The sequence below is a fragment of the Oryctolagus cuniculus genome, chromosome 9 (assembly GCF_964237555.1).
Source record: "Oryctolagus cuniculus chromosome 9, mOryCun1.1, whole genome shotgun sequence".
NCBI lineage: Eukaryota > Metazoa > Chordata > Mammalia > Lagomorpha > Leporidae > Oryctolagus > Oryctolagus cuniculus.
This window is the reverse complement of record NC_091440.1, coordinates 124,598,951-124,626,872: the sequence shown is the minus strand read 5'-3', so window position 1 is coordinate 124,626,872 and position 27,922 is coordinate 124,598,951. Positions and strand designations below refer to the sequence as shown.

Here is a 27,922-nt window from a genome sequence, read left to right as displayed (position 1 = left end):
AGTAAGAAAGCCATCAATATCTATCTTGCAATAGACCTGCATTTAAAATAGAAGGAAAACTCCAGAACTCTTTAACGGACTTGAAAAGAGCAGAAATGACTATGTAAGAAAACCAAATTGCAGACAACATCTGCGCACAGTCCGCCTCACCTCAGCCCAGCCCCTTGGCCCGTGTTCTGCCCGCCGGCCCTGCCCCTCTGCCCCTGCTTCAACTCACCACGCCGTGACCTGGGCAGGTGCACTCTGCACCCCGGCGGGAGGCCGAGCCTGCGGAAGCCGCTGCTCTCTTCCTTCCACGCTCGTTTCTTCCGAGCTGTCCGAGTCTGTTTTCCCTTGTTGGGTCTGGTACATCCCCAGCTTACTGTTCAGCAGGGTCATGTCCTTACAAAAGTTCTGAGAAAAAAGGGCGACCAACTATCTTGTTTTTTAAAAAAGATTCTCAATGTGGCCCAGGCTTACTGTAGATGATACGGAGCGTTTTCCTCTGAACACCTTAGGCCCACGTTACAAGTCACGCCTGGGTCACGTGAAGACATCACCGGCATGCCATCGAGGTCTCCCACCCTCCCTGGGAGACTGAGAAGTTCCCACCGTGTAGCACCAAGGCCCTGAATGAAAACCCACCTGCTACCTTTTAACGGCCAGGCTGTTCACGTGGGAAGAAACCTTGTACTGCGTTCATCCATTCAATGTGCTTACCTACGTGAACCTATTTACCGAATGGCTACTGCCTACTGGGCACTGCTCCAGGATACTATGCCCAACAAAATAAAAAAGGAACATGTGATCTATGATGTGTGCCCGTATGGGAGCTGGGGGAAAAGTGACAACACACACACACACACACACACACACACACAAGGACTTCAAAAGGTTCATGGAAACAAAATTAAAGGAAGAGTTGATTTCCCTGCAAAAAAATATTTTTGAAATCCATCTGGCACGCTGGGGTCTGTCGGGAAAGGGGCCTGAACATACCACCTGCCCGGCCAGGGTCACCCAGACGTGTCCCCTCCGTTTTTGCCTAAGTTCTGGCGTTAGCCAAGACACACGTGGGGTTTAGTGCCGGCTGCTTGGAACCATGGACAAATGACTTTCTGCCCTTGTAGTTCTTCCTAGCACAGCATGTTTCCACTCCCTTCTCATCCGTCAGCAAGGTGTGACTTCAGACCTCGGGGTAGACTCCCCCACCTAGGAAGCAGTTATCCACTGGTGAGAGAAGGGAGCAGCAGTTCTGCCATCTAACACAGAGATTTTCCCAAAACTCTGGCCAGAATGGGTGACAGTGCAGTTGGTCATCATGTCAGGGCTGAACAAGAGCTCTCTGAGCCCGTGCCAGGCAGTCTCAGGGTGCTTCCCTGTAACCTGGGGATGATGGCAGTGACAGGCTTCACACGGGACACGGTGCACGTGAGGGCGGTATTACAGAGTCCCGGCCCTCGGGAGTTCTGGATAAGTGAGACCTGCTGAAGGAGGCTGCACCACGAGCAGTGGGCGACTGCCCCACCGGCCACCTGAATCCGCCCCAGCTGATGCGCCTGGAGCCATGGGCACTGAAAGGAAGCTTTTTCACCCTAAGATCCTTCCATCCTTCCTTCCTGAACGTCTTCCCAGTGCATGTTGTGTGAGACCAGAGCTGAGAGAGATGCATCGAGGCGGTGGGAAGAGACAGAAGGCTACTTTGGGCTTCAAACGAGGACTAAATGCTTAGATATTCTTCTCCAGGAAGAGCGGAACCTTAACCTGGCCGATGCCCCCCGTTCTCATCCCAAAGTGCAGGCAGTGTGCTTCCTGAAGGGAAGGGGCTCAGACCCCCCGGGGTGCAGGTCGGCAGCCATGAGGCAGACCCCAGGGCAGTGTTGAACACACTCTCCCAAACGGCCAGCTGCCTTTTGCTCTGGGGCTCAACAGTCTGACTTCCCCAGGGGTCAGATTTTCTTCCTAACGCCCTCCTCTGGATGTCCTCGGGAGAAGCAACCGAGCTGAACGGATCAGGCAGCTGGTACAAAGCCCTTTGTGCGTTCCCTTGCAAGCCTCACCAGACTTTGTTACTACCGTGTGTATTTGTTTGCCTCTGTCATTACCCTATGAACCCAGTGAGCGAGGGGCCCTTGTGTCTCGTGGTCACTGCTGTATCCCTCCATCTCCCTCTCACAGCTGAGGGCTGGCACAATAATAAGGAGTGAGTGAGACCATTTACTTAGAAGGCTGACATGAGGATAAGATGAAATCTGTCCATTCACCCGCGTGATACTTACTAAGTACATCTGTATGCCAGGCCCTGACAAAGATGGAGCTTAATGTTACAGTAGGAGAGACAGACAATAATTAAAGTCAATAAGAACAGTCTATAGTAAACTAGTGATAACTAGTAAAGAGAATTCTAAGAATTAAAGGAGAAGTGGCCAGTTGCAAGCCTGACTGAGAACACAACATTTCAGCAAAGTGCTCAGGGCAGTAAGGGGTTGAGGCATGTACACAGGGTACGAGGCAGGGAGTGGCAGTGCAAAGGCCCTTCATGTAGGCAGCAACACACAGGGTGCAGTCAAGGACCAAGGAGAGAGCAGTTTGCCCAGAGCAGGAAGAGAGCCATGGTAAATAATAGGGGAGATCAGGCAGTAACAGGAGGCCATGGGGTTTGGGGCCTGCTGGGAAATCCTAAGGACTTTGGCTTTTACTCTGCATTTTTAATAAGCTTCCCAAGTATTTCTGTGCATAGTAATATCTGAGGATTCAGTAAGACACCAGAGAGGCAAACAGGCAGCTGCTCCTCTAGGTAGGTCTTCCTGGAAGTGGGGTGCTAACACTGATTCACTCTGTGAGGGGTTTCCTGGAAGCAAAGCTCTTGAAAACAAATACAAAAAAAATACAGCTCATCCTCTGAAAATTTTTTATATTTATTTCAAATGCTCATAATAGCCAGGGCTGGACCAAGTAGAGGCCAGGAGCCAGAAACTCAATACAGGGCTCCCATGTGGGTGGCAAGGACCCAATTACTTGAGCCCTCACCGCAGCCTGCCAGCATCTACACTGATCGGAAACTGAAATCAGGAGCCAGAGCCAGGAATCAAAACACCCAGCCACTCTGATACGAGTAGTGAGGGTCTGGTTTCTTAACCTCTAGGCTGGATCTTCATCCCCCTGCAATTCACCCAGTCACTGAAGATTAATTTGGGTTAAAAAAAAAAAAAAAGAAATCCATCTACATAAGGGATCTTGATAAGATTTATGAAAATGGGCCGGCGCTGCGGCTCACTAGGCTAATCCTCTGCCTTGCGGCACCGGTACACCAGGTTCTAATCCCAGTCGGGGCGCCGGATTCTGTCCCGGTTGCCCCTCTTCCAGGCCAGCTCTCTGCTGTGGCCAGGGAGTGCAGTGGAGGATGGCCCAAGTGCTTGGGCCCTGCACCCCATGGGAGACTAGGAGAAGTACCTGGCTCCTGCCATTGGATCAGCGCGGTGCGCTGGCCGCAGTGCACCGGCCATGGCGGCCATTGGAGGGTGAACCAATGGCAAAGGAAGACCTTTCTCTCTGTCTCTCTCTCTCACTGTCCACTCTGCCTGTCAAAAAATAATAAAAAAAAAAAAAGATTTATGACAATGACATTACAAAAGAATTGTGCAAGGATTTAAAAATATTTTGCACAAAGTCAAGTCATCTTTTAACTCTATTTTTCCATAATCTCTGGGAAGTCTTCTAATCATTAGCTAACACAGATTCAGATACACTCAAAAGAGAAGAACAAATAGGGGATGAAATCTGAGAGAGCAGCTGCCGTCTGGTGGTGGGCGCGTCTTCTAGACAGGCGGGGGGAGCAGGCAGCTTTGAGCAGGGCACAGGCACGCTCATTCTCCACTTCATTCACCCATTCACATCCAGGCCAATGTCCAAGAACTTGGGGGAGGAATCTGGAAATGGCGTCACTTTTTTGTCTGGCTAGGGGAGGTCAGGAGAGCTCTGGAAGAAGGGGTGAGCCAGAGGTAGACCCAGAAGAATGTGTACCCTGCAGTCTAGGAGGATGACAGCAAAGGGGCCACGGGTGTGAGGCCCTGGGAGGTGGGAGGCTGGACTGGTGAGAAGCCCAGTTGGCCCCAGAGGGCAGCAGTAAGAGGAGAAACAGATCAGTATGTGGTGTACCCTCAAATTACAGGGTAAGATTCAGTCCTGTGTTTAGATCCAAATCATCGATGTTATCACTGTTTGCGGTTGTGTAACTGGGCAGTCTTACCTCTATTCCCCCAATGAGTTTTTCCTTTAATTCATGAGCTTCATCACAAGCATCCCCCTGAAAAGACAGCCACAGTCCTGGGTAAAATGAAAACCACGTCTTGCTGGTTTACACAATAAAATCCCACTCATTCTGACACCACTTATAAAGTGGTTTTGTTGAAATTCGCTTTAACTCAGTAAAATCCTTTCTCTTAGAGTAAGTCCAGAGCATAATCATGAATTGCCAAATTGCAAGAGGAAGAACTGAAAGACAAGCGAGACTATTTTCAGTATTTTGGAAGTATAGGAGGGCACTTCAAGAACTTCATGGAAAATGGAAATTTATGTTTGTTTTCGTGCAAAAAAATCTGAAATCCATGCATATGAGAGATCTTCACAAATTTCATGGGAAGGGCCGGCACCGCGGCTCACTAAGCTAATCCTCCACCTTGCGGCGCCGGCACACCAGGTTCTAGTCCTGGTCGGGGCGCCGGATTCTGTCCCGGTTGCCCCTCTTCCAGGCCAGCTCTCTGCTGTGGCCAGGGAGTGCAGTGGAGGATGGCCCAAGTGCTTGGGCCCTGCACCCCATGGGAGACCAGGAGGAAGCACCTGGCTCCTGCCTTCGGATAGGCGTGGTGCGCCGGCCGCGGCGGCCATTGGAGGGTGAACCAACGGCAAAGGAAGACCTTTCTCTCTGTCTCTGTCTCTCTCTCTCTCACTGTCCACTCTGCCTGTAAAAAAAAAAAAAATTTCATGGGAAAATGTGTATTATGAAAAACTATGCACGAATTTCAAAATTTTTGCACCGTAATAAACTTGCGTTTTCATTCTGTTTTTCCATGAATTTTTTGAAGTACCCTCATGCATTTACAAGATAGTAGCTTATTATAAATCATATTTCTCTTTATTCACTACTCCTTCCTTGCTCCTTAATGAACTCCTACTAAGACAAGAGTTGGAGAAACACAGTATGCTTCTGAGAAAATAACAATGTATTTCTTTTAGCTATTTAAAAACTTATAATTTATAAATATAAACCCTCATTATACAGTTGAACATCCAGGCTCTCTGGCTTAGCAAAAGAACTGTCTACAAAAAACCTGTCTGGTTCCTCTTTTCTTCCTGTGTCTCCTACAGACTGTCAGGTACAGACAACAGACAGTTTCAGTCAGTAGAACAGACACCGGGGCAGGCAGACGCGGCTGCTCGACCTCGTGGTTAAGATGCTCCCATCCCACACGGGGGTGCCTGGTTCAATACCTGTCTCTGGCTCCTGATTCGAGCTCCTTGCTAATGCAGACCTTGGGAGACTGTAATGATGGCTCAAGTAGTTGGATTCTTGTGTTGTACACAGGAGACCTGGATTAAGTTCCCGGCTCCTCTCGTGACCCAGCCTAGTCCTGGCTGTTGAACCGTAAGTCAGAAGTAATGTTTTTAAACATTTTGTATTAGTCATCCCATAACAGACTTGCAAAACACCTTGAAAAGCACAGGCATGTGGAGAAGAACAGGGGGCTGGGATTCCAGGAAGACGAATGTTGGAGATGACATTTCTAGAAACTGATTCTTACAGTAGTGCTTGGTCAGACCAGGGAAAGGCAAGGATTGGGGCGGGGGAGAGTGGGAGGCATAGTTTATAACAATAAACTTTGATTTTAATGCTCCAAATATGTAACAAAATAAAATCAATCAATCCAACATCCGATACCATCTCACATGAGGGGTCTCCTAAAACCCATGGAAAATGCATATGATGGAAAACCATGCATGAATTTCAAAAATTTTTGTGCCAATAATAACTTATCTTTTAATTCCACTTTCTGAAGAATTTTTGATGCATTGTTGTGTAGCAGTGAAGAAAAAAGGTGAAATGATATACACCAGCATAGAAAATTGAAGAAAAAAAGGTATGTAAAAAAGTGAGTGGTAGGGCTGGCGCTGTGGTGCAGTGGGTAAAGCCGCTGCCTGCAGTGCCGGCATCTGATATGGGCACTGGTTTGAGTCTCAGCTACTCCACTTCCAATCCAGCTCTTTGCTATGGTCTGGGAAAGCAGTAGAAGATGGCCCAAGCCCTTGGACCCCTGCACACACGTGGGAGACTTAGAAGAAGCTCCTGGCTCCTGGATTCGGATGGCTGTGTGGCCAACTGGGGAGTGAACCAGCATATGGCAGACCCCCCCCCATCTCTCTCTCTCTCTCTCTCTTCCTGTCTTCCTCTCCTTCTCTCTCTGTGTAACTCTTTAAAATAAATAAATAAATCTTTAACAAAAAGTTAGTTGCAAAATAATATATATAATATCACTCCATTAAAACACATACAGGAGGGGCCAGTGTTGTGGCATAGCTGGTGAAACCACCAAACTCCAGTGCTGGTGTCCCATATGGGTGCCAGTTCAAGTCCTGGTTGCTCCACTTCTGGTCCAGCTCCATGCTACTGGCCTGGGAAAAACAGTGGAAGAGGGCCCAAGTGCTTGGGCCCCTGCCCCCAGGTGGGGGACCTGGATGGAGCTCCTGGCTCCCGGTTCTATTGTAGACAGCTGGGGAGTGAATCAGTAGATGGAAGATCTCAGGCCGGCGCCGCGGCTCACTAGGCTAATCCTCCGCCTAGCGGCGCCGGCACACCGGGTTCTAGTCCCGGTCGGGGCGCCGGATTCTGTCCTGGTTGCCCCTCTTCCAGGCCAGCTCTCTGCTGTGGCCAGGGAGTGCAGTGGAGGATGGCCCAGGTGCTTGGGCCCTGCACCCCATGGGAGACCAGGAAAAGCACCTGGCTCCTGGCTCCTGCCATCGGATCAGCGCGGTGCGCCGGCCGCAGCGCGCTGGCCGCGGCGGCCATTGGAGGGTGAACCAACGGCAAAGGAAGACCTTTCTCTCTGTCTCTCTCTCTGTCCACTCTGCCTGTCAAAAAAAAAAAAAAAAAAAAATTGCTCTCTTGCTCTCTTGTCTCTCCCTCTCTCTCTGTAATTCTTCTTTTCAAGTAAATAAAATAAAATAAATATGAATAAACATGAATAAATAAAAAATACAGGAAAAATTTCATAGAATACAAATACACTAAAATATTCATTGTGTTTATCTTTGAAAGACTGAGTTTTCATTTTTATGTGAAATAGTGCATTTTGAAATAGGCATTAAGTAATAATTATAATTAACTTAATAATAATTAAAACATCACTTTTGTTAGAAGAAAGAATACATGTATTATATAAGAGGCTTAAAAAAGTTTTTAGAAAAATGACATGGAAAGATAAGCTTATTTTGGTACACGAAATTCTTGAAATCCAGGTGTAGGCATTTTCCATGCATTTAAAAAAATTTACTTATTTGTTTCTATTTATTTTGGAGGTATAGACAGAGACAGAGAAGGAAACACAGGCAGAAAGCAAGCAAACATCCTTCCACAGGTTCACTGTCCGCATGCCACAACAGCTGGTGCCAAAGCCAGGGGCAAGGAACTCCACGGTGTGGAGATTCAACCACTTGAGCCAGCACCCGCTGAGACTAAGTTCCCTTCTTACTTCTCAGAAGTGAGCGACACTTCTGAGCGTGTCCGGCCTTCTATGGTGTTCTCTAAACCTGAGATTGCTTTGTAGGACTGCTTTTCCTCCTTAGCTTGTCAAGCTACTTTATCATTACCTGGGCAAATTTCTTATCCATTTCTTCCAACTGTTTTCTAATTTCCATGATCTTTGCCTATAGAACAAAAGAATAGAATACAAGAGTCAACACGAATGATGTGTGGAATTGAAACAAAGCAAACACGCTCGTGAGCAACACATTTCAGAATTAACAGAAGCTGGTTTTTGTCCTCTTACTCTTCGGGGTGCTAGTCTCCAAATTTAATCAACAAACTGTTGCTGGCCACATCCTGCGTCAGCGGCCACTGTCAAGGCATTGTGCCGGCCGGGTGAAGTGCAGCACTGGCACCGGTGTCCTCCACTGGCTTATGGTTAACTGGAGAGTGCAGAGTCTGCATGTAACTCTCGCCAAATCGATTCATCACCAGCCCCTGAATTGTGCGGCGTTCCTTATTTAGAAAGAGCTGGGCTATGACTGTCACATTTTATCTGCGTCTCAGTTTACAGACACAGTTCTTTATACAGCACCTGTCAAAGGTGACCATCCAAGAGAACGGGAATAGATCTGGCTGAGAATACATGTCTACGCGTTCCCACGGCGACCTCAGGAAGCTTCCCAGCCCTGGGGACTCGGTGTCAGCATCACCCAAAGGCTGCCTCAAAGTCCTTTCTATAGGCTTTTAAAATAGCTCTTTGTTTGACTTTTGCTTTTTTTTTTTTTTTTTTTTTTTTTTTTTGACAGCTAGAGTTAGACAGTGAGAGAGACAGAGAGAAAGGTCTTCCCTCCATTGGTTCACTCCCCAAATGGCTGCCATGGCCGGAGCTATGCTGATCCGAAGCCAGGAGCCAGGTGCTTCCTCCTGGTCTCCCATGGGGTGCAGGGCCCAAGCACTTGGGCCATCCTCCACTGCCCTCCCGGGTCACAGCACAGAGCTGGACTGGAAGTGGAGCAACCGGGACTAGAACCTGGCACCCATATGGGATGCCGGTGCTGCGGGCAGAGGATTAACTAAGTGAGCCACGGCACCGGCCCTTGCTTTTAAAAAAAAAAAAATTTTATGCGACCAGTGTTGTGGTGCAACAGGTCAAGGCACTGTTCGCAACACTGGCATTCCTCGTCAGAGCACTGAATTGAGTCCCCACAGCTTTGCATGTGACCCAGCTGTCTCCTGACGCACCTGGGAAGGCAGCAGAGGATGGCCACATTGTTGGACCACTGCTACCCATGGGGGAGATCCAGATGGCTCAAGCTCCACGGTCCAGGCTTTGGCCTGGTGCAGTCCCCAGCAGCGGCAGCCATTTGGGGGGCAAATGGAAGGTCTCTCTCTCTCTCTCCCCCTCTCTGTCACTCTGCCTTTCAAATAAATAAATCTTCAAAAATAAAAAATGACTTTACAGTTCTTCCTCCTTTCCTTTTGGAGCTATTTTTAGTCACTCCATTTCTTCGTGAGGAATAAATGATCAATGCATATGATACTACTTTCACTTATTTAATTCTGCCACAGTTTTCTTAGCTGTTTCTATATCTGTTTCTAACCATCTTCATGTTTCCTCACACCAGAGTAAAGCCACAGCCATTCCTACAACTTTGCTTCTGCAACAGTTACACTTCTGGTTTCTTATTCATATTAAGGATTGCCTTTACTTCTGTGTAGGCTTTCCCACTGTTCAGCAGGCTTGAGGACAGAACTTACGCTATTGTTTTGGGAGACACATCCATCGAGGTCTAATTTACCTACAGCAAAACTCAGCTCCTAAAGCGGACAGGCGCACTCCGTCATGCAATCATGTCCACCAAATGTACAGTATCTCCATCTCCCTGAATTCCCTTGTGCCCCTTTGCCAGCTCCCTCCTCCTCTCTCCACTCGACCCTGGCGACCACCAAGCTACATTCTGTTCCTACTGCTTTGTCTCTTTGCTGTTGCACCAGAGAGCACGGGTCATCCGAGTCGCCTCTCACTTAGCGCTGTGCGTTTGAGATGCATCCGTGTGGGTGGGTGAGTCAGAGGTTTGTTCCTCTTCTCTGTCCAGTAGTGCTCCAGCGCACACACGTCCTATAGTTCATCCCCACACCCAAGGGTGCTATTTGGGACGTTGTTGGTTTTTAAGCTCGTGCCTGTTTTTCGTTTGGTTTTGAAAAGATATACAAAGCCATGGGCTCTCCAGCCCAGAGAATTCCCACGCATGCACGTACAGACCTCTTGTTCCCCTCCAGTGTGATCCCAGGATCCTCTTCTCTTCCAAGTCTAGCTTGGTCTCTCCCCATCAGCTGTCTGACGTGCATCCAGCCCCACCTGCCTCCTGCTGAAATCCACCATCCTGAGATGCACACCGCTGACCTGGGAGTGCATTTTCTAAAGCAGAATGTGTCAGCCTCTACCTGTCCCCTTTGTGCATAGCTTGCAATTTCCAAAGCGCATGGACAGTAAAAACAAAAAAACGAGAACTTCTTTTCAACTAGCCCAAGATGAGACTGCGACTCAGAACAAGAGACTCAATCCTGCTTAAAAGTAATTTTGCCCCAGGCTGATAAATCCGTGCTGTGCTACGGATGACTTTTCATATGTGAAGGGTCTAAATAGAAACATTATCTTCCCACAAGCACAGAGATATTTCTCCTTTAACTTCTTACAAAACCTGTTTAATTCAAACTCCTGGGCTTGGGCTGGGGCTGAGGCTGCCAATTTCAATAAAACGAAGTAGCCAGAGAGAGTTTTCTTATTTTGCTGACTCATTGTCCAAGGCTTGATCTACAGTAGAGCAGCAAACCTATTAACCGGCAATGTGAAGTCTAATTCTCACCCAGCGCTGACCGCTGTGCTAGTTGGTCTCCCATTACTCCAACAGCATATGGAAGGTGAGCTACCTGTGGGAGAAGGTTTATTCTGGCTCACAGTTTGGAAAGCTCCCAGTCCAGGATCTGGCCAGCCCCATGTGCACAGCCTCTGGAGAGGCTGTAAGACGACCATGGCACAGAGAATGTGGAGGAACAACCACGTGGTGACCCAGGAAGCACACAGCGTGGCGGATTCCCACGTGGCTTGTGCAGCCAAGCCTCTCCCGAGAGCTGCAGTCCCAGGGTACACTCGCACACCCGGAAGCTCTGGCAAGGCCCACCTCTCGTGCCGATGATCGGACTGTCCCGCTCGCGTAGCTCCGTTAACCTTTGACTTTGCGATTTGCACTGGCATCGTGACTTCTGCAGCCAAACCCTGTTCAAACCTCAGCAATCACTATCTCAGTTCAAATAAAAAATGGAAAATTAAACTCTGCACTGAGGAGAAGATTCCAAGAAATCCAAGCAGATGAAACAGTGGGGGAAGAGCAGAACGTGGGAACCAGCAGACAGCTCTCCCTGAAGGCACTGGGGCAAACGCAGACCTCTGCAATCGAAGCACGCAATTCCTGACAAGTCTTTATTATCTGCATGGCCTCTCTGTACTGTTGCGTGCCAGGACACAAAGATTAAGAAAACAACTTCTCAAGATAAAAACCTACCCTGTTTGTGGCTCCAAGTTTCTAGGAAAACCAGAAACATCTGGGCTCTCTGTGTCATCAGAGATGAGAATGGTGTGGCCCAGCAGAAGCGCACGCACAAGTGACCACCGGCAAGCACAGAGATGGGGCCTGCTTCTTGCGCCTGCCCGCTAAGCAGCACAAGGGGTGGGAAGAGGCGGCAGAAGTCCCTGACCTCCAGATGGGCCTTCCCGAGCCTCCAGCTCACCTCGATGTTGGCTCCCTGGTTAGGGTCGAGGTCCTGGTCCTCCACCTTCTCAGTCTGACCCTCCAGGAACATCACCTCCTTCAATAAGCTGCAAACAGGCCAAGCGTTGGACTAAGTCCTACAGAATAAGAAAAGCCACCCGGGGGCAGGTGTGTGGTGCAGCAGCTATGCATCACTCAGGATGCCTGCATCCATACCCGAATGTCTGGGTTCAAGTCCTGGCTCCACTCCTAATCCCAGTTTCCTGCTAATGTGAACCCTGAGAGGCAGCAGGTGATGGCTCACGTGTTTGGGTCCCTGCCACCCATGTGGGAGACCCAGGCTGCGTTCCAGTTTCCTGTCTTCGACCTGGCCCAGTCCTGGCTGTTGAGTGAACCAGCAAGTGGAAGTTCTCTCTCTCTCTCTCTCTCTCTCTCTCTCTCTCTCTGTATGTGTGTGCACACACACACCTTTCAAATACAATGAACGTAAATACAAATTTAATTACCAAGAAAAAAATCACAAAATAAAGGAGATACTTTGACTTCCATAAATCAAATGCTGAGGCTGGCACTGTGGCACCAACAACCCATAGTGGAGTACCAGTTCGAGTCCCGGCTGCTCTGCTTCTGATTCAGCTTCCTGCTAATGGCCTGGGAAGGCAACAGATGATGGTTCAATTGCTTGGATCGCTGCTACCCATGGGGGAGGCCCAGATCCTGGCTCCTGGACCCTGACTTTGGCCTGACTCAGCCCTGGCTGTTGAGGCCATTTGAGGAGTGAGTCAGTAGATGAAAACTAACTCTTCCCTTCCCTTCCCTCCCCTCCCCTTCTCCCCACCTACCCTCCCCTCTCTTCCCTTCTCCTTCCCCTTCCCTCCCCTCCCCTCCCCACCTCTCCCCTTCTCTCCCCCTTCCTTTCTCTTCCCTTCCCTCCTTCTCTCTCTGATGCTCTGCCTTTCAAATAAATAGTTTTCTAAAAAAACCAAATACTGTTACTACAGACAAAGGACACTTGGGCATACTAGAATGAGAGAAGTCATAACTGAAATTCAAGAAAGTAAAAAGCATGCTGTGCAATCTATATAATATTAAAGAGATGTGACAATAGGCCTAAGTGGATTCAGAAGCTGAAAATTAAAATGCTTAAAGTGGAAAGTTACTGGGTGGGTATTTGTCACAGTGGTTAAGTTACTGCTTAGGACTCTTGCGTCCTACACTAGAGTGCCTTGTTTATGTCCTAGTGCCTCTGCTTCCATTTCTCTCTCCTTTTTTAAAGAATTATTTTATTTATTTGAAAGATAGAGTTATAGAGAGAGGTAGAGAGAGAGGTAGAGAGAGAGAGAGAGAGAGGTCTTCCATCTACTGGTTCACTCTCCAATGGCTGCAACAGCTAGAGCTGAGCTGATCAGAAGCCAGAAGCCAGGAGCTTCTTCTAGGTCTTCCGCACAGGTGCAGGGGCCCAAGCACTTGGGCCATCTTACACTGCTTTCCCAGGCCATAGCAGACAGCTGGATCAGAAGTGGAGCAGCTGGAACTCGAACCGGCGCCCATATGGGATGCTGGCACTTTAGGCCAGGGCTTTAACCTGCTGCGCCACAGCGCTGGCCCCCTGCTTCCATTTCTAGCTTCCTGCTAATTCATACCCTGGGGGGCAGCAGATGATGGCTCAAATACTTGGGTCCCTGAACCCACATGTGAGACCTGGATGGAGTTCCTGGCTCCTGGTTTTGGTCTGACCCAGCCCCAGCTGTTGCACCTATTTAGGGAGCAAATTTCTCTACTGAAAGATCTCTTTCCTCTCTGTCTCTCCCTCTTTCTTTGCCTTTCAAATAAAATGAAAATAAAGTTAAATTAAAATAGTATGATATTTCAAAAAATTACGAAATTTCTCCTAAAAATTACAAAAATACTTGGAACCTAGGACTAGGCAGAATTCTAAAACTTGATATCAACTGCACAATCTGTAACAGGCAAAATTGATAATTGAATGTCATCAAAATTAAATATTTTTGTGGAACCAAAGGCTATCAAATAGCTGAAAAGACAAATGATACACCGGGGGAAATATCTGCATACTCCAAATCTGGCCAAGTTCTCTACATAGTATAAAAATCTCTGAAAACTCAGCATTACAAATCAAAGTGCTCAACTGGAAAATGAGGAGAAAATGTGCACAGACATTTCGCCCAGCGGCAGAGCCAGGACTTGAACCAGGTACCCTGACATGGAACGGGGGCATCCCAGACAGCATCGTTACCTGCCATGCCAAATGCTTACCCTTACCCAGCGTTCTCTCAGTGTTTGGGACCACGAAACTTTCCACTGTTTTTCAACCGTCCCCAGCACCCTGCACCTACCTCTTCACTGTGTTTTCTGTTAGGTTTATTTTTTGGATGATGTTGTTGATTTTCTCCACCCAGTCAACGTGATCGGCCCCGAGCTCTCTCACTTGCAGGCCCATCTTTGCATTCCAGTAGTTCAGCTTGCGGAACATGTTCTCCCGGCTCCTGTGGAAATATTAGTGTGATCGCTGGCAGGCGAAGTGGTGCAACACCTCGCACAGCCCCAAGTCTCTCCCACTGAATGCCAGGTTGGTCTGTTTATCCGTGTCCTATCCCAAAATTGGCCAGTGGGCACTCAGACCTCAAGAAAAGAAGTTTGGGCGTGTGAGATCCATTTTTATAGGCCTTCCAAAAGGTAGATTTTAAAAGCATTATTTGACACTTAGTAAAAAAAAATATATAGGTCTATTTCTAATTTCCTTACATATGGGATGAATGTTACACAGTGACTCAGGAGCGTGGCTCCATCTTGGGGGCTAGGAAAGGTAGATGAGGGTACTTCCAAAGATTCATGGCAAAACAGAATTAAAAGATAAGTTTATTTGGTACTACACATGTCTTTAAATCCCTATATAGTTTTTTCCATAACATGTTTTCTGTGAATTCTCTGAAGACTTCCATTATGTGTGGATTTCAGAATTATTTTGCACCAAAATACTTTTAATTCCATTTTCCACAATTTTCTTTCTTATTTTCTTTCTTTCCTTCCTTCCTTCCTTCCTTCTTTCTTTTTCTTTTTCTTTTTCTTTTTCTGCAACAGGGAAAGGGCCATAGGGCTCAATAGTATACTTCTAATGACAATGACAAAAATTCTTGTATCTAGAAAATTATCTGAGAATGCTGAGATAACAGTAGTTCCAATCTCTCCAAGTCTGCAAAGAGAATTTCACAGCGCTGCCTGCATTGCTAGAGAAGCCTCAGTGTGCCTCCTTGCTGGAATGGGCAGGTAGCTGCCCCCACACACGTCCTCATCATCTGATCTGCCCAAGAAGTGGTCCAGTTTGGCCATTTCGCTGAGCTTTATGCTCCAACATGTGCGTGGAGTCTGAATGTTTCTACAGTCCAGATTCTCTGGCACAATTCCTCCTCCCTTCCCTACAACATTATTAGATACTCCCTCTAGCACCTGTCCAGGCTTACATTTCTGCGAAGTTCTTCTCCGAAAACTGCAAAGATGTGGATGCCTGAGGGTCCTCGTCAGCGAGGTCTGCTTCCTGCTCCTCCTGCCCCCTCGGGGGGGCCTGCGCGTGCTCAGCTCCCAGCTCCGCCGCGTCCTGAGACAGACCATGAAGGAAGCAGAGCAGAACAAGTGAGTTGTATCTGAGAGTCAACCAACAGGTGCTGTTCTGCTGGCCTGACCCGAGCCCTGCTCTGGGAGTGCGCACGCCGCACTCGGAGCCTGGCACCTGCTGCACTGCCAAGGGCAGCAGACACAAGGCTTGCTCCTTTCCTGGCCCAGAGGGCTGAGGGAGGGACGGGGGACCTCGGTGTCCACCTACAGGTGGTGCTCGTGAGGAATGGAATCCCACCTGACCACGGACTCCGGACTCCATGACTATTCTGGTCTTTGCAAAGAAATCCCTGTTTTGAGGGATGAAAAGGGGGAAAATCTGGTCTGTGTTAAGAATCTAAATTGGCCAGCGCCGCGGCTCACTAGGCTAATCCTCCGCCTTGGGGCACCGGCACACCAGGTTCTAGTTCCAGTTGGGGCACCGGATTCTGTCCCGGTTGCCCCTCTTCCAGGCCAGCTCTCTGCTGTGGCCAGGGAGTGCAGTGGAGGATGGCCCAGGTGCTTGGGCCCTGCACCCCATGGGAGACCAGGGTAAGCACCTGGCTCCTGCCATCAGATCAGCGTGGTGCGCCAGCCGCAGCACGCCGGCTGCAGCGGCCATTGGAGGGTGAACCAACAGCAAAAGTAAGACCTTTCTCTCTGTCTCTCTCTCTCTCGCTGTCCACTCTTCCTGTAAAAAAATAAAATAAAATAAAATAAAAAGAATCTAAATAGATAAAACAACTGTATGTGTTGTATACATCTTGTTTGGATGCTGGTTAAAAAAAATTCAGCTCTAAAAGTCTTCCTGGGGGACAACCGAGGAAATCAGAATAGTGGGAGGACTGAGGATATTAGATCACACTATGAAATTACTGCTGGGCCGTACCAGCACTCTGGTAAAGCTGCTGCTGCTTGCGATGTTGGCATCCCATTCGAGTACTGGATGCTCCATTTCCGATCCCACTTCCTGCCAACGTGCCTGGGAAAAGCAGCAGACGATGGCCCAAGTGCTTGGGCCCCTGCACTCATGTGGGAGACCTGGAGGAAGCTCCTGGCTCCTGGTTTCAACCTGGCTCAGCCCTGGCCATTGCAGCCATCCTGGGAGTGAACCAGGGGATAGGAGATCTTTGTCTCTGTCTCTCCCTCTCTCTGTCATCTTGACTTTCAAAATAAATAATCCCCCAAAAAGAGAAATTACTGCTAAATTTCTGAGACATGGTGATGGTATTTTGCACATGTAGAAGAAAGTATTTTTAGAGACACTTTCTGAAGCAGAGAAGTGTCCTGGAGCGTCTGACCTACTTGGAAATGGCTCAGAATGTTCCATTTACAAGAAAAGCGATAACAGAAATATGACAAGGGCTAACAATGTTTAACTCTGCACCTAGGAATAGGTTGATCATTGCAGAATTCCTCTAAATTCTCTTTTCATTTACATTTCTTCAAATCAAAGAGCTCAGTGGACAGTTTACGAGTTTGACACGGAATGTTTCCATCTTTGTTTCTTTATGCTTTGCCTTGTTTAGGAAAAACATTCAAAGCATTTTCTGCTATTTTTTTGGTCTTCTCTGGTATTTCTATGCCTGTAACATTAGCAATCATTTATCTTAAAACTCTGTAGTAAGTGCACTGAGAGATAATTCTTTTCTGTGAAGAAGTTTGATCAGGCATTTCCGTGTTTCAGCCAAACCGTTTTTAAATTGTAGGCAGGAGGCCGGTGCCGCGGCTCACTAGGCTAATCCTCCGCCTTGCGGCGCCGGCACACCGGGTTCTAGTCCCGGTCGGGGCGCCGGATTCTGTCCTGGTTGCCCCTCTTCCAGGCCAGCTCTCTGCTGTGGCCAGGGAGTGCAGTGGAGGATGGCCCAGGTGCTTGGGCCCTGCACCCCATGGGAGACCAGGAGAAGCACCTGGCTCCTGCCTTAGGATCAGCACGGTGCGCCAGCGGCAGTGCACTGGCCGTGGCGGCCATTGGAGGGTGAACCAACGGCAAAGGAAGACCTTTCTCTCTCTCTCTCTGTCCACTCTGCCTGTCAAAAAAAAAAAAAATTGTAGGCAGGAAGTCTGGAGGAAGGAGAACCAATCAGGCTCCTGTGGAAATACCCCTGTACACTATTGGCTGAGCCGCCGTGAGCACCTCACCTCCACAGACTACAGACTGCTCTCACGTGCATGGTGCCTCTCATTGTCAGGATGGACTGGAGGTACAGGCAGGCACTGAAGCCCTACCTTTCATAGTTTATGATTTGTCCAAGGTCGTACAGTCTGGTGGGCTCAAGGCCGCCCCAAGATCCACCTATGTCCCAAGGCTAGGACCTCGTGAGTCTGGAAAGAGTCTTTACCAACGTAATTAAAGATCTTGGGGTAAGATCATCCTGGATTACGTGATGGGTCCTAATGCCAGGGACTAATAACCTGAGAGACAGAGACACAGGCAGAGAGGAGAAGGCTGGGCGAAGACGGGGCGGAGCCTGGAGTTACGCAGCCCCAGCCAGTGATGGCCGAGCCACGAGACATGCAGACTGGATTATGGGTAAACAGACGAATTCTACTGGAAGGCAATTTGCAGGCCAGGGGCGATTTTACGGAGAGCAATGTGCTCTAAGGCAAATAATATCAATTACTTGGTGAATGCCCAAGGCCAATGATAGCACGATGCACACTGTTCCCATAAGGAGGCTGTTGAAGTCCCTCGTGCGGGAAGGGCAGTGTCCCGTGGGAACCTGGCCACCCTGCCCGCCGGAGGAGGAATCCCACGGCTCTTTTCATGCACTCCGACATTCAAGGGCTTCTCTTACCCATGTCTTCCTGTTGCCCTCGGGAGGGACGTCTGGGTGAGGATCTTCAGAGAAAATGTCCTCATCATCTGATCTGCCCAAGAAGTGGTCCATTTTGGTCATTTCGCTGAGCAAACTGCAAGCCACACAGTCCAGAAACAGGCTGTTATTATTCATTGAATCATTTTTATTTAAGAGGCAGAGAGACAGAGAGACACAGACGGACAGAGAGATCTTCCCTCTATTGGTTCACTCCCCACGTGCCCTCAATTGCCAGGGCTGGGCTGGGCTGGGCTGCGGCCAGCAACTGGGAGCTCAGTGCCGCTCTCTCACGTGGGAGCAGGGAGCCAACCACTTGCTGCCTGCCAAGGTGCCCATCAGAAGTAAGCTTTAACTATTTCCTGGCATTTCCCTCTCCTCCAGAAGTATTTAAAGCCCTTTAAATCTTTAGCGAGTGAAGATCTGGAAGCCACTAAGCAATCAATTTCCCCAAAGAGCGATTAGAGTCTTGACAACTGCTCGTCACCTGCTGACTGACTATTCCCTGGATCACAGCCTTCGTTAGTATCCCACGCGGTTGCTCACTACAGAAAACACTCCCGGGACCAAAACTGGGTGACCTGCAGGGAAGGATGTCGGCTCACACCCTGAACTTGCCAACCTCATGGGCTGATCCCACTGGCCTGCGGAAGTCTCCGGACGGGCCCCCAGACGCTGCCGTCGGGAGCTCGCCCCGACTTACTGTGCTGCACCCTCGGCTGTGTTGTGTTTCTGCAGAGAGCCTCCGATCCCCTCAGTCAGCAGCTGCTCCTTCTCGTCTGTCTGCCTCGGCAGAGACGTCTCGTCCTTCAGATTTGTGGGCAAGAGAGCCATTTCCTTAGCACTGCGAGGACAAGGGTGACAAGAGGGGTCTGATGGCAGGACTGGCCACTACACCCTCTCTGCTCACTTCAAACTAACTTCGCCCCCTCCAGGGAGTTTGACCCAAACCCCTTCCTTTCCAAAATGGCTATTCTGTCTGAGGGGCCCCGGAGTAACCTCTAGGGTTTCCCTGCTCAGACAGACACAGGAAGGACTTGTGTGTGGCTGTCCCCAAGGACACATCTCACATGTGAGGCTGCAGGGGCACTGCCAATCCTTGAACTGGAAGATCAGAGAGGAATACTCAACAGTCAGCTTGTGTGTATGTGTGTGTGTAAGCTTCATTTTTAAAGCCTCTTGCTGATTATATAACAATATGAACATTGTGAAAAATGGAAAAAACAGAAGAAAATAAAATCACTGGTACTCTATGAAATAACCAGAGATAAAACTTACAAGGAAATCTGCACTTAACCACTGCCAATCTTTTCCTGCTTGTTTCTAAATTTGACATTTGTGTTACTCTTTTCCCACTGCTGACAACCAGGCTATTTCTAACTGTTTGTTAGGATCAATAACATCATAATCAGCAAGCTTGTGTAGTAACTTTCAGTGCATCTCACATGATACAGGATACTTCCTTAAGAGTGAATTGCGGCCGGCGCCGCGGCTCACTAGGCTAATCCTCCGCCTTGTGGCGCCGGCACACCAGGTTCTAGTCCCAGTCGGGGTGCCAGATTCTGTCCTGGTTGCCCCTCTTCCAGGCCAGCTCTCTGCTGTGGCCAGGGAGTGCAGTGCAGGATGGCCCAGGTGCTTGGGCCCTGCACCCCATGGGAGACCAGGAGAAGCACCTGGCTCCTGGCTCCTGCCATCGGATCAGCGCGGTGCGCTGGCCGTGGCGGCCATTGGAGGGTGAACCAACGGCAAAGGAAGACCTTTCTCTCTGTCTCTCTCTCTCACTATCCACTCTGCCTGTCAAGAAAAAAAAAAAAAAAAAAAGAAGAGTGAATTGCCGCTTCAAGGTGTATATAGCACAGACTGTAAATACTTAGGGGAAGATGTTTAATTTGCTTTTAGTAAAGATTTTGTCAAGCAACACATACACCAGCATCAGCACGCAAGAATGGGAACCCTCACTCCAGGCAGGCAAGCAAGCATTAACCAGAGAGCAGACGAGTGGGTGCTGAGAGTCCTTGAGAAGTGAGGAAAAATAAAAGGGAAAGGAAACAGCGAGAGGGAGAGAGGTGCAGGCAGGCTCCAGGCACACACAAAACCTAACTGCTACTTACTGTCAGAAATCGGAAGGACTGCACCCAGTGCCTAACAGGAAGAAGATGTCTCGGTCTACTCAGATGAATGACAGCAATAGACTGGGCTGGAACTGGAGGGTGGCCTAGCCCTCAGGGCCCCGAGTGGACTACAGGGAAGAGAAATGATGGAAGGGATTTTCCTGGAAGGATGACAGACGGCAGGGATTAGGAACAGGGAGATAGGACTGGGGAGATAGGAGGGAAGCACCAGGAACTAGACAGACAGCAGAGCCACATGGGCAACCCAGGACCTGGTCAGCCACCCTGCAGCAGGACTGACCTGTGTGCTTACCCACAGTGGAGGTGGGTGATGGAGAAGCTGCAACAAAGTTTAAAGCAGCTCCATCAGCTTTGAATGGGACAAAGAAGACTAAACCTGGGCTCTCCTTCTGGAAGGAGACTGTGACGTGCCCAGCTCCACCCCAGCTCCTGTCTGATGGCTTTGTGTGTCTCCTGGTAGGCACTGGGCATCATTAAGGCAATCACGAGCTCCGGAAGGTGAACGGATGCTGAGATCTGCCTTATTCTGGGTCTCTCCTGCCCGAACACTGGAATGTGAAACAAGTAATAAAATTTCCCTGTTTTGGAAGCCCTCTGCCATCTCAATGGCTTCCCCATGCATGATCTACAAGAAAGTCAGCTTCTTGCAATGCAAGCGCCCACATACATTCTTCCTCCACACCCTTCCTCACACTGCAAATGACAATTAGAATCTGAACGATGGCTTACATTTGGCTCTAACAGACTACAGGGGGTTTTCACATACTTTCTCATCCGGTTCCTGTAACATGAAGAGAAATGTCTCATCCTCATTTTTTATAGGCACTCACACAAGGATCTAGCCCGACAGTGAGAAAAGCTTGCATTGTGGAGAGGAAGGCTGAGTTCACAGCCTAGCCTCCATACTCACAACATTAGTCCTGTTAATATTACTCGTATTTCTATTATTACTATAGTTGTCAGTAGTAAACCAGTCTTTACCATGCTTAATGCAGTGTCAAGTAAACAGCAAACACTCATCAATGCTATCAATCATCCATCTAAATAAGTAAGTAAATAAATAAAAGCATTGGAAATAGGAGCAATTAGTAAGGTTCTGAACGCCAAATAACACAGTAACAATAACAATACTTACATACATGGCAACACTTCCATTTAATCCTCACAACCCATATAGTTGATCAACCAAGGTGGATATTATTATCTCTATCTTTTTTAGAAGAACAAAATGAGACTCAGAGATGACCCATGATTTTCCCTGAGTTTTATTATGATCTGCACCGCAAATTCTGGCACGTTTTGCCGTCATCTCACTTCATCTTCAGATTGCCTAACACCCTTCTTCCCTCAAAACCAATGTCTCTTTGGAAGCTGCCTTCCAGCTGGTTACAGTGTAAGGCCTTTCTGTTCAAGACCTGGACGCACCCCAGCCCCACGTGCACCACCTGGGAGCCTGCTAAACGCACAGCATCTCGACCTCACCCCAGACTCCCTCACTCAGCATGTGCCTTGTAACAAACCCAATTCTTCATTCCCGTGTATGTCTATCCTGGGCGTCTAGGCCTGTTTGGTCTAACGGCAGTGAGCCCCTCCCCTGTCCTCCCAGAACTCATAATCACTTTTGAAAACCTAAGTCTGAAGAAGCCTGAGTTTCAGTCAAAAAGAAGCGTAAGTTTTAGTTGAAAGAAACGTAGTTGATTACTTTGAAAGACAGATGATGAAATCTCTAACTTACATTCTGGGGGAACAGTCTCCAGGTCTTCAGTCCCCTACAGCTGGATAATCTGGGGTTTCAGAAACGGAACACAGCATGGTTGTAATAATCAGGGACTGGACATCACCCTAGGCTCCCGGCAAGCTCACAAAGAGGTGGCGTAACTGTGCAATACCTGGTGCTATCCTTGCTCCTCCCAGCCGGGTGATCACAAATACCTCTGCATTTAGCGAGCGGGCCAGCAACTAGAGGTTCTCCAGGAAGGAAAGTCGTGGGGCTGCGGAGCCTCCTTCCCGAAGCAGCAAAGGCAGAGAGGAGGCCATTTAAGAGTAGCACACCCCGAGGCAGGGAGGTGTGCAGTTGGACTCTCCTGCTCTGACACTCCCCTCGGAATGTGGCACACAGCCCTTCAACTCCCTCTCGGAAGGTTCTAGGCACGCCCCTGCAGCCTGCGTCTCAACTGCCTCGCTCCTCTCACCACACGCGGAAACTCAATCCTTCTCCCGGCCAGCCCTCCGTCCTCCTGTCTACTGCCTCTGAAAGGTGACTGGGGTGCACCACACCGGGCTCTCCCCAGAGGCTCAGTGAAGGGCATGACTCCTCCCATGCCTTCCTCACGGAGCAGAAGGGGCAAGCAATTGGCCTTCCTATCAGCTTTTTGTCACTCTAATGGAATCCCTGAGGCAACTAATTAAGAAAAAAAGGTTTATTTCACTCACAAAAGTCCAAAAGGTAGGGTGCAGGCTTTAGCTCTGGTGTGGGGCCCGTGGTGGCCGGTGGAGCACACGCAGAGCAAAGATCACACGGAGAGTCGGAAGGCAGACGGGGGTAGGGCCAAAGTCAGCCTCTCATAGCAACCTTCTCCTGAGAACGACCTCCCAAGGTCAGTGCCTCCACTGACCCAAGGACCTCCCACTAGGCCTCAAGTCCTAAAGAAGCCATCATCCCTTGCAGCACTCCCTGGGGACCAAGCCTTTTACCACATGGGCCTTTGGGGAAGCACTTAACATGCAAACAGCAGCAATCTTCCTGCAAACTGGGGCTGCTCCTCCACTTCAGGGCTCTGCCACCCACCTCAGGTCCTTCAAAGTCCACCCTGCATCTTATTCTACTTTCACAGCACACTTCCACCTGCTTCCAGGTCTTCAGTACCAAGTTTCCCTCCGTACCGCATCCTCTCCCAGCATTCTTGGGGAGTTCCATGCCCACGGGAAGGGCAAAACATCCCAGCCTTACAAGTCATAAGCCCCTTCCTTCCTAAGATTGCTTTACCAAACTTATTCAGTACTGCAGAGCTAAAACACAAAGCAGCTACAGATGATGAACTTAGAATCACGTCTGTGCTGAAAACATGCTTTTTCCTTTTTTCCAGCTCTTAGGTTTGGGACAAAACAGTTTCTTTCTCTGAAGATGGATTTAATAATATCAGCTGCTACGGTTTGAGGGTGTTTCCCAGAGGCTCATGGGCTGGGAGCTTGGTCTCCAAGTATGGTGACTGTTGAGGGAGTGGAACCCTTGTGGTGGGGCCTGGTGTAAGCAGTCATGGACTCATTCACGCTGCTCTCACAGCACTGACCTTGCAAGATCCAACTGTTAGAAACCAAGGGCACCCCATGCACTTGACCCCTTCCATATGTCACCAGTTCCCTTTCCCTGCGGCTGCCGGGGACCCTTCAAGAGACCAGTGCCATGCTATTAAACAAACCTTTCTATAAAGTACCTCGACTCAAGTATTTTGTTACAGCAACAGAAAATGAAGTAATATACATACTAACTGGTTCACTGGGAAGACTGACAATATGTAAGGAAGGAGTTTAGGGTATGGATGGACAATGAACTTTTGGGAGCAGGTGCTCCCACTAGAATTCAGTTACCATGGGGAAAGGAAAGTCTATTTTGCTGACTGCTGTACCCTTGGCACTAGACAAGTGACTAGCAGAAAGTAGGAGCTCAGGAAACTTTGTGAGGGTGGGCACTGTAACACAGCAGTTAGGCTACCGCTTGGGACACCTGCATCCCACAGCGAAGTGCAGGGCTTGAGTCCCGCTTTCAGCACTGATCCAGTTTCCTGCTAATAAATGCACACTCTGCAAGGCAGAGGTAATGGCTTGAGCATGTAGTCCTCACTTACCTCCCGTGTGGGAGACCCAGGTTCCTGACTTTGGCCTGGCCTAACCCTGAATACAGTGGGCACAGGGGAGTGAGTCTGCAGATGGAAGATCGCTCTTGGTCACTCTCTGTGTCTCTATGTCTTTCAAATAAAAGAAAAATTTTAAAATAACATTTTTAAATGTTGTCGAAGGAACAGAATGAATGTGTATTGTGTAGCTGCAATACGTGGGAGCATTTTGGGTTCACCTCACCGCCCTGAGCATTTCATTGGCTTACAGCTCACATCTGGAGGCCTCACACTTTTTCTATCGGGCTTTCCCACACCCCCAGCTGAGTTAGGAGCCCAGACCCCACCTCCCCCGTCCTCACACAGTGCGAGCGGGACCAGTCTTCAGCCTCAGGCTGCTCCTCACATCATGACCTACCTTTCGCTGTCCCAAGTGACTTCATGTTTCTTTAAGAAAAATCCCAAAATTCTAGGACAAGTTACATCACAATGGAGTAAGAGCAGCTGGTGCTCACTGTGGTTACCAACGTGCCAGGTGCTCATTCTAAGTATCACATACACTACCGGATTTCATTTTTTACCACCTCTAGGGACTGTGCCCCTAAGTAGTACTGACCCCGGCCACTCTTCACCCGGGATCCTCGCCGCTCACTCAGAAGACTTCCTTCCCCCACAGCTGCTTTCCATTGCACTGGGTTGCCGCCCCCGCTGGGAGCAGCGACCTCGCCTGCCTCCACCTCCATGGCCGTGTGCTGGTCCTGGCCAGCCTGGCCGGTGGGGTCCTCCCTCCTCCGCAGCCTCTTCTCCACTCACAATAGCCACGTGGTTTCCCTCACTGATCCCACTCCCTTTCTCCATCTCAGAGAAAGTGGGGCCCCCTCCCTCCTTAAGCGCCCTTCCTCTTTGTTCCCAGGCATAATGCAATGCAGTTTTCAAAATGCTCTGTGAGTGTATGTGCCGGCGTTCCACCCAGAGCTGACCCGGTCTGGGCTGAAACAGACATTTTACATCTACTCACATTCCCAAGCTCTGCTGCTGCACTGGTCCCTCGCAAGCAGCTCTTGGCTCCTCTGGTGCAGAACCAAAACCCTTCCCCCATCGCCGTGAACCCCCGTCTCATGTCTCTCTTTCCTCTGAGAAAAAAGTTCTTGAAATCTGAGACCTCAGCTGCCCTCGCCACAGCACATTTCATGTTCATATTGTAGCTGTGGATGGTGTGTGTCTTAGTGCCTTTTGCGCTGCTGTAGCACAATACGTGAGGCTGCGAACTATGTAAGGGAAAGAGCTTCCTTTAACTCACAGGTCTAGGGCTCCAAGAGCCTGGTGTTGGGCAACGGCATTAGGGTGCAGAGGGCTAAGCCACTGCCTGCAACACTGGCATCCCGTATGGGCGCCGGATCGGGCACAGCTCCCTGCTCGTGTGCCTGTGAAAGCGGTGGAAGATGGCTCCAGTGCGTGGGCCTCTGCACCCATGTGGGAGACGAGGATGGAGTTCCAGGCTCCTGGTTTCAGCCTGGCCAAGCCTCAGCCGTTGTGGCCATTTGGGAAGTGAACCAGCTGGTGGAAGAGTTCTTTGTCTCCTCTCTCTCTCTCTCTCTCTTCTCACTCTCAGTAACTATGCCTTTTAAATAAATTCATCAATCAAAAAAAAAAAAAGAAAAGAAAAGAAAAGAAAGGGAGCCTGGTGTTCCTACCAGCTTCTGGTGAGGGCCAGGCACTGCTCAACTCCAGGTGCAGAAGCGGAACGAACGGCTGCAGGCAGAAGGGACCGAGCACGGGGAGCGGCCTCGCTGTAGAACACCTGCTCTCCCCGGAGCAAATCCATCCCCTCAAGCTGGGAACGCACTCACTCCCAGCCCGGCAGCAAGGTGGCAGAGGCTCCTGACAACTTCCTTGCCTCTTAAAGACCCCCTGGCCCCACCCCACCGCTGGTGCTCCTGCCCGGAGGAGCTCAGCTTCAATGTGAACTTCGCAGGGACAGACCCTAGCGCTGGGGCTTCTTGACACCCACCGGGGCCTACCTTTGCATTTTCAGAGCCTCCACTAACCGAATCTCTCTGGTGGGGTCGGAGTAGCAACCTCGGGTCTCACACTAGGGCCGAAGCTCATCTCTCCGCTCAAAGCACTGCATCATGGGTCGCTCCTTGGGAAATCTTTATTAAGTTCACAGAAGTGCAAGTGAAGTTGCAGGCCCCCCGGGGAGCACACCTCACCAGCAGAGACCACAGCCACTGGGGAATCCCCCTGCCAAATCTGTGTGAGCTTGACCGCTTTCCTAAGCCGCCCCCTCCCATCCAGGCTCTCTCAGCACTGCGGAAGCCAACTTTCCTGGTCCTGCAGCTGAGTCTAACACAGTAATGTCCCACCCCGGTCCCAGCTGTCCCGTGTGCCCACCACCAGGCCACCTGAGGCCCTGCCAGTCCTGTGAAGTGACACCTTCCTCGCAAGAGGGACACTGATCACTGAGCAAATCCTAAGTCCTGGATAAGAGAGCAAGAGGCATCCCCCGGGACACAGGGATTTCAGGAACTGAACCCAGAAAGGCGCAAACACGTGCTTACTGATATTCTCCTGGGAGCCTGAACTTTCCCCGGCACCTTCCCTCGGAGGAGCTCCTAACAGACACATTTTTAATTTTTATTTATTTGAATGACAGAGAGACAGAGAAAGGCACTCAGACACAGATCTCCCATCTGCCGATTCACTCCCCGAATGTCCACAACAGCTAGGGCTGGGCCAGACTGAAGCTCAGAGCCCGGAACCCAATCTGGGTCTCTGGTGTGGGTGGAAAGACCCGTGCATGTACTTGGGACGATGGCTGCTGCCTCCCGGCGGGCGCGTGCGCAGGAAGCTGGAGTCAGGAGCTGAGTTGGGACTCAAGACCAATATGAGATGCCGGTGTTGCAAGCGGCACCTCAACCACTATGTCAGACGCCTGTCCCCAGAACATCTCCGTCTATTCTCCTATTCTGGTGAAGCCAGGAGCTACACTGACCTGACTTGAACGTGCCTCTTTATCTGCACTCTACTGACCACCTGAGTGCAACTTTTCCCATCAACTGAATGGGAGGACATCTCCCTCACAGGGGAACTCCGAGTATGTACGAATTCTCCGTGTACAAAGCACCTCCCCAAACAGCAGCGACAGCCTGGGGGACGGGCTTATGTAGTCTCAGGGGGTGGAGGTCCGAGCCTGTAGGAGGTGGACAGCAGCAGTCTTCGTACCTGCAGGAAGCCCTTGGTATCCAGCCCTTTTGTAAATGACCGTTTAATTTCTTCGTAAGGAAATTAAATTTGAGAAAGAAAAACAGACAAGGGAGGACTGGGAAGGGAGGGAAGCTGGGTTGAACCTTGTGCTATGAAGGAAGTATCTGGATAGACAGCACTGTGGGCAGTGGGTTAAGCAGCTATTGTTGGGATATACACACCCCATATCAGAACGTCTGGGTTCAAATCCTGTCTCTGCTTCTGGCCCCGCTTCCTGCTAATGCTCACCCTGGGAGGTGATGATGGCTCCAGTGCTTGGGTTCCTGGCACCACGTGGGAAACCTGGACTGAGCTCTGGGCTCCTGGCTTCAGCAGGGCCCAGCCCCAGCAATTATGGGCATCTGGGGAGTGAATCAGTGGCTGAAAGATCTTTATATCTTTCTCTTCCTCTGCTTTTCAAATAAAGAAGCTATAAAAAATAAGATCTCTGAACCTCTCCCATTAGACGCTAAGTTACAGTGATGTCTGCAGATGGACGTCCAGTCTCGCGGTTAAGATGCTGGTTGGGACAACTGCGTGCCGTATCAGAGCACCGGGGGTCCAGGCCTGCCTCCGGCTCCCAGTTCCAGCTTCCTGCCAACGTGGACTCTGGAAGGCAGCAGGAGATGGCTCCAGTAGCTGAGTCCCTGCTACCCATGTGGGAGAGCCTAGCCCAGCACGAGCCCAGCCTCAGCTATTGCGGGCATTTAAGAAGTGCAGCAGCAGATGGGAGCCTCTCAAACAAACAAAAAAACCTCTAAAGTAAAAAAAAAAAAAAAAAAAAAAAAAAAAA

General features: G+C 49.6%; 1 protein-coding gene across 18 annotated transcripts in view; it reads right to left on the bottom strand.

The window, feature by feature from the left end:
* SMCO2 (single-pass membrane protein with coiled-coil domains 2) overlaps window positions 1-27,922 on the bottom strand; it is an 86,050-nt gene that overhangs the window by 26,114 nt on the left and 32,014 nt on the right. For 2 of the 18 annotated variants that reach the window (XM_051850892.2, XM_070049570.1), the window contains 8 exons: window positions 18,622-18,762; window positions 17,901-18,015; window positions 14,973-15,106; window positions 13,848-13,997; window positions 11,510-11,597; window positions 7,843-7,899; window positions 4,229-4,285; window positions 218-393 (listed from right to left, as the gene is read on the bottom strand). In XM_051850892.2, the coding sequence (XP_051706852.2) occupies window positions 218-393; window positions 4,229-4,285; window positions 7,843-7,899; window positions 11,510-11,597; window positions 13,848-13,997; window positions 14,973-15,106; window positions 17,901-18,015; window positions 18,622-18,752 (908 nt within the window). In that variant the 5' untranslated portion in view covers window positions 18,753-18,762. The other 16 variants (XM_051850896.2, XM_051850898.2, XM_008259477.4 and 13 more) reach the window with 16 other exon arrangements.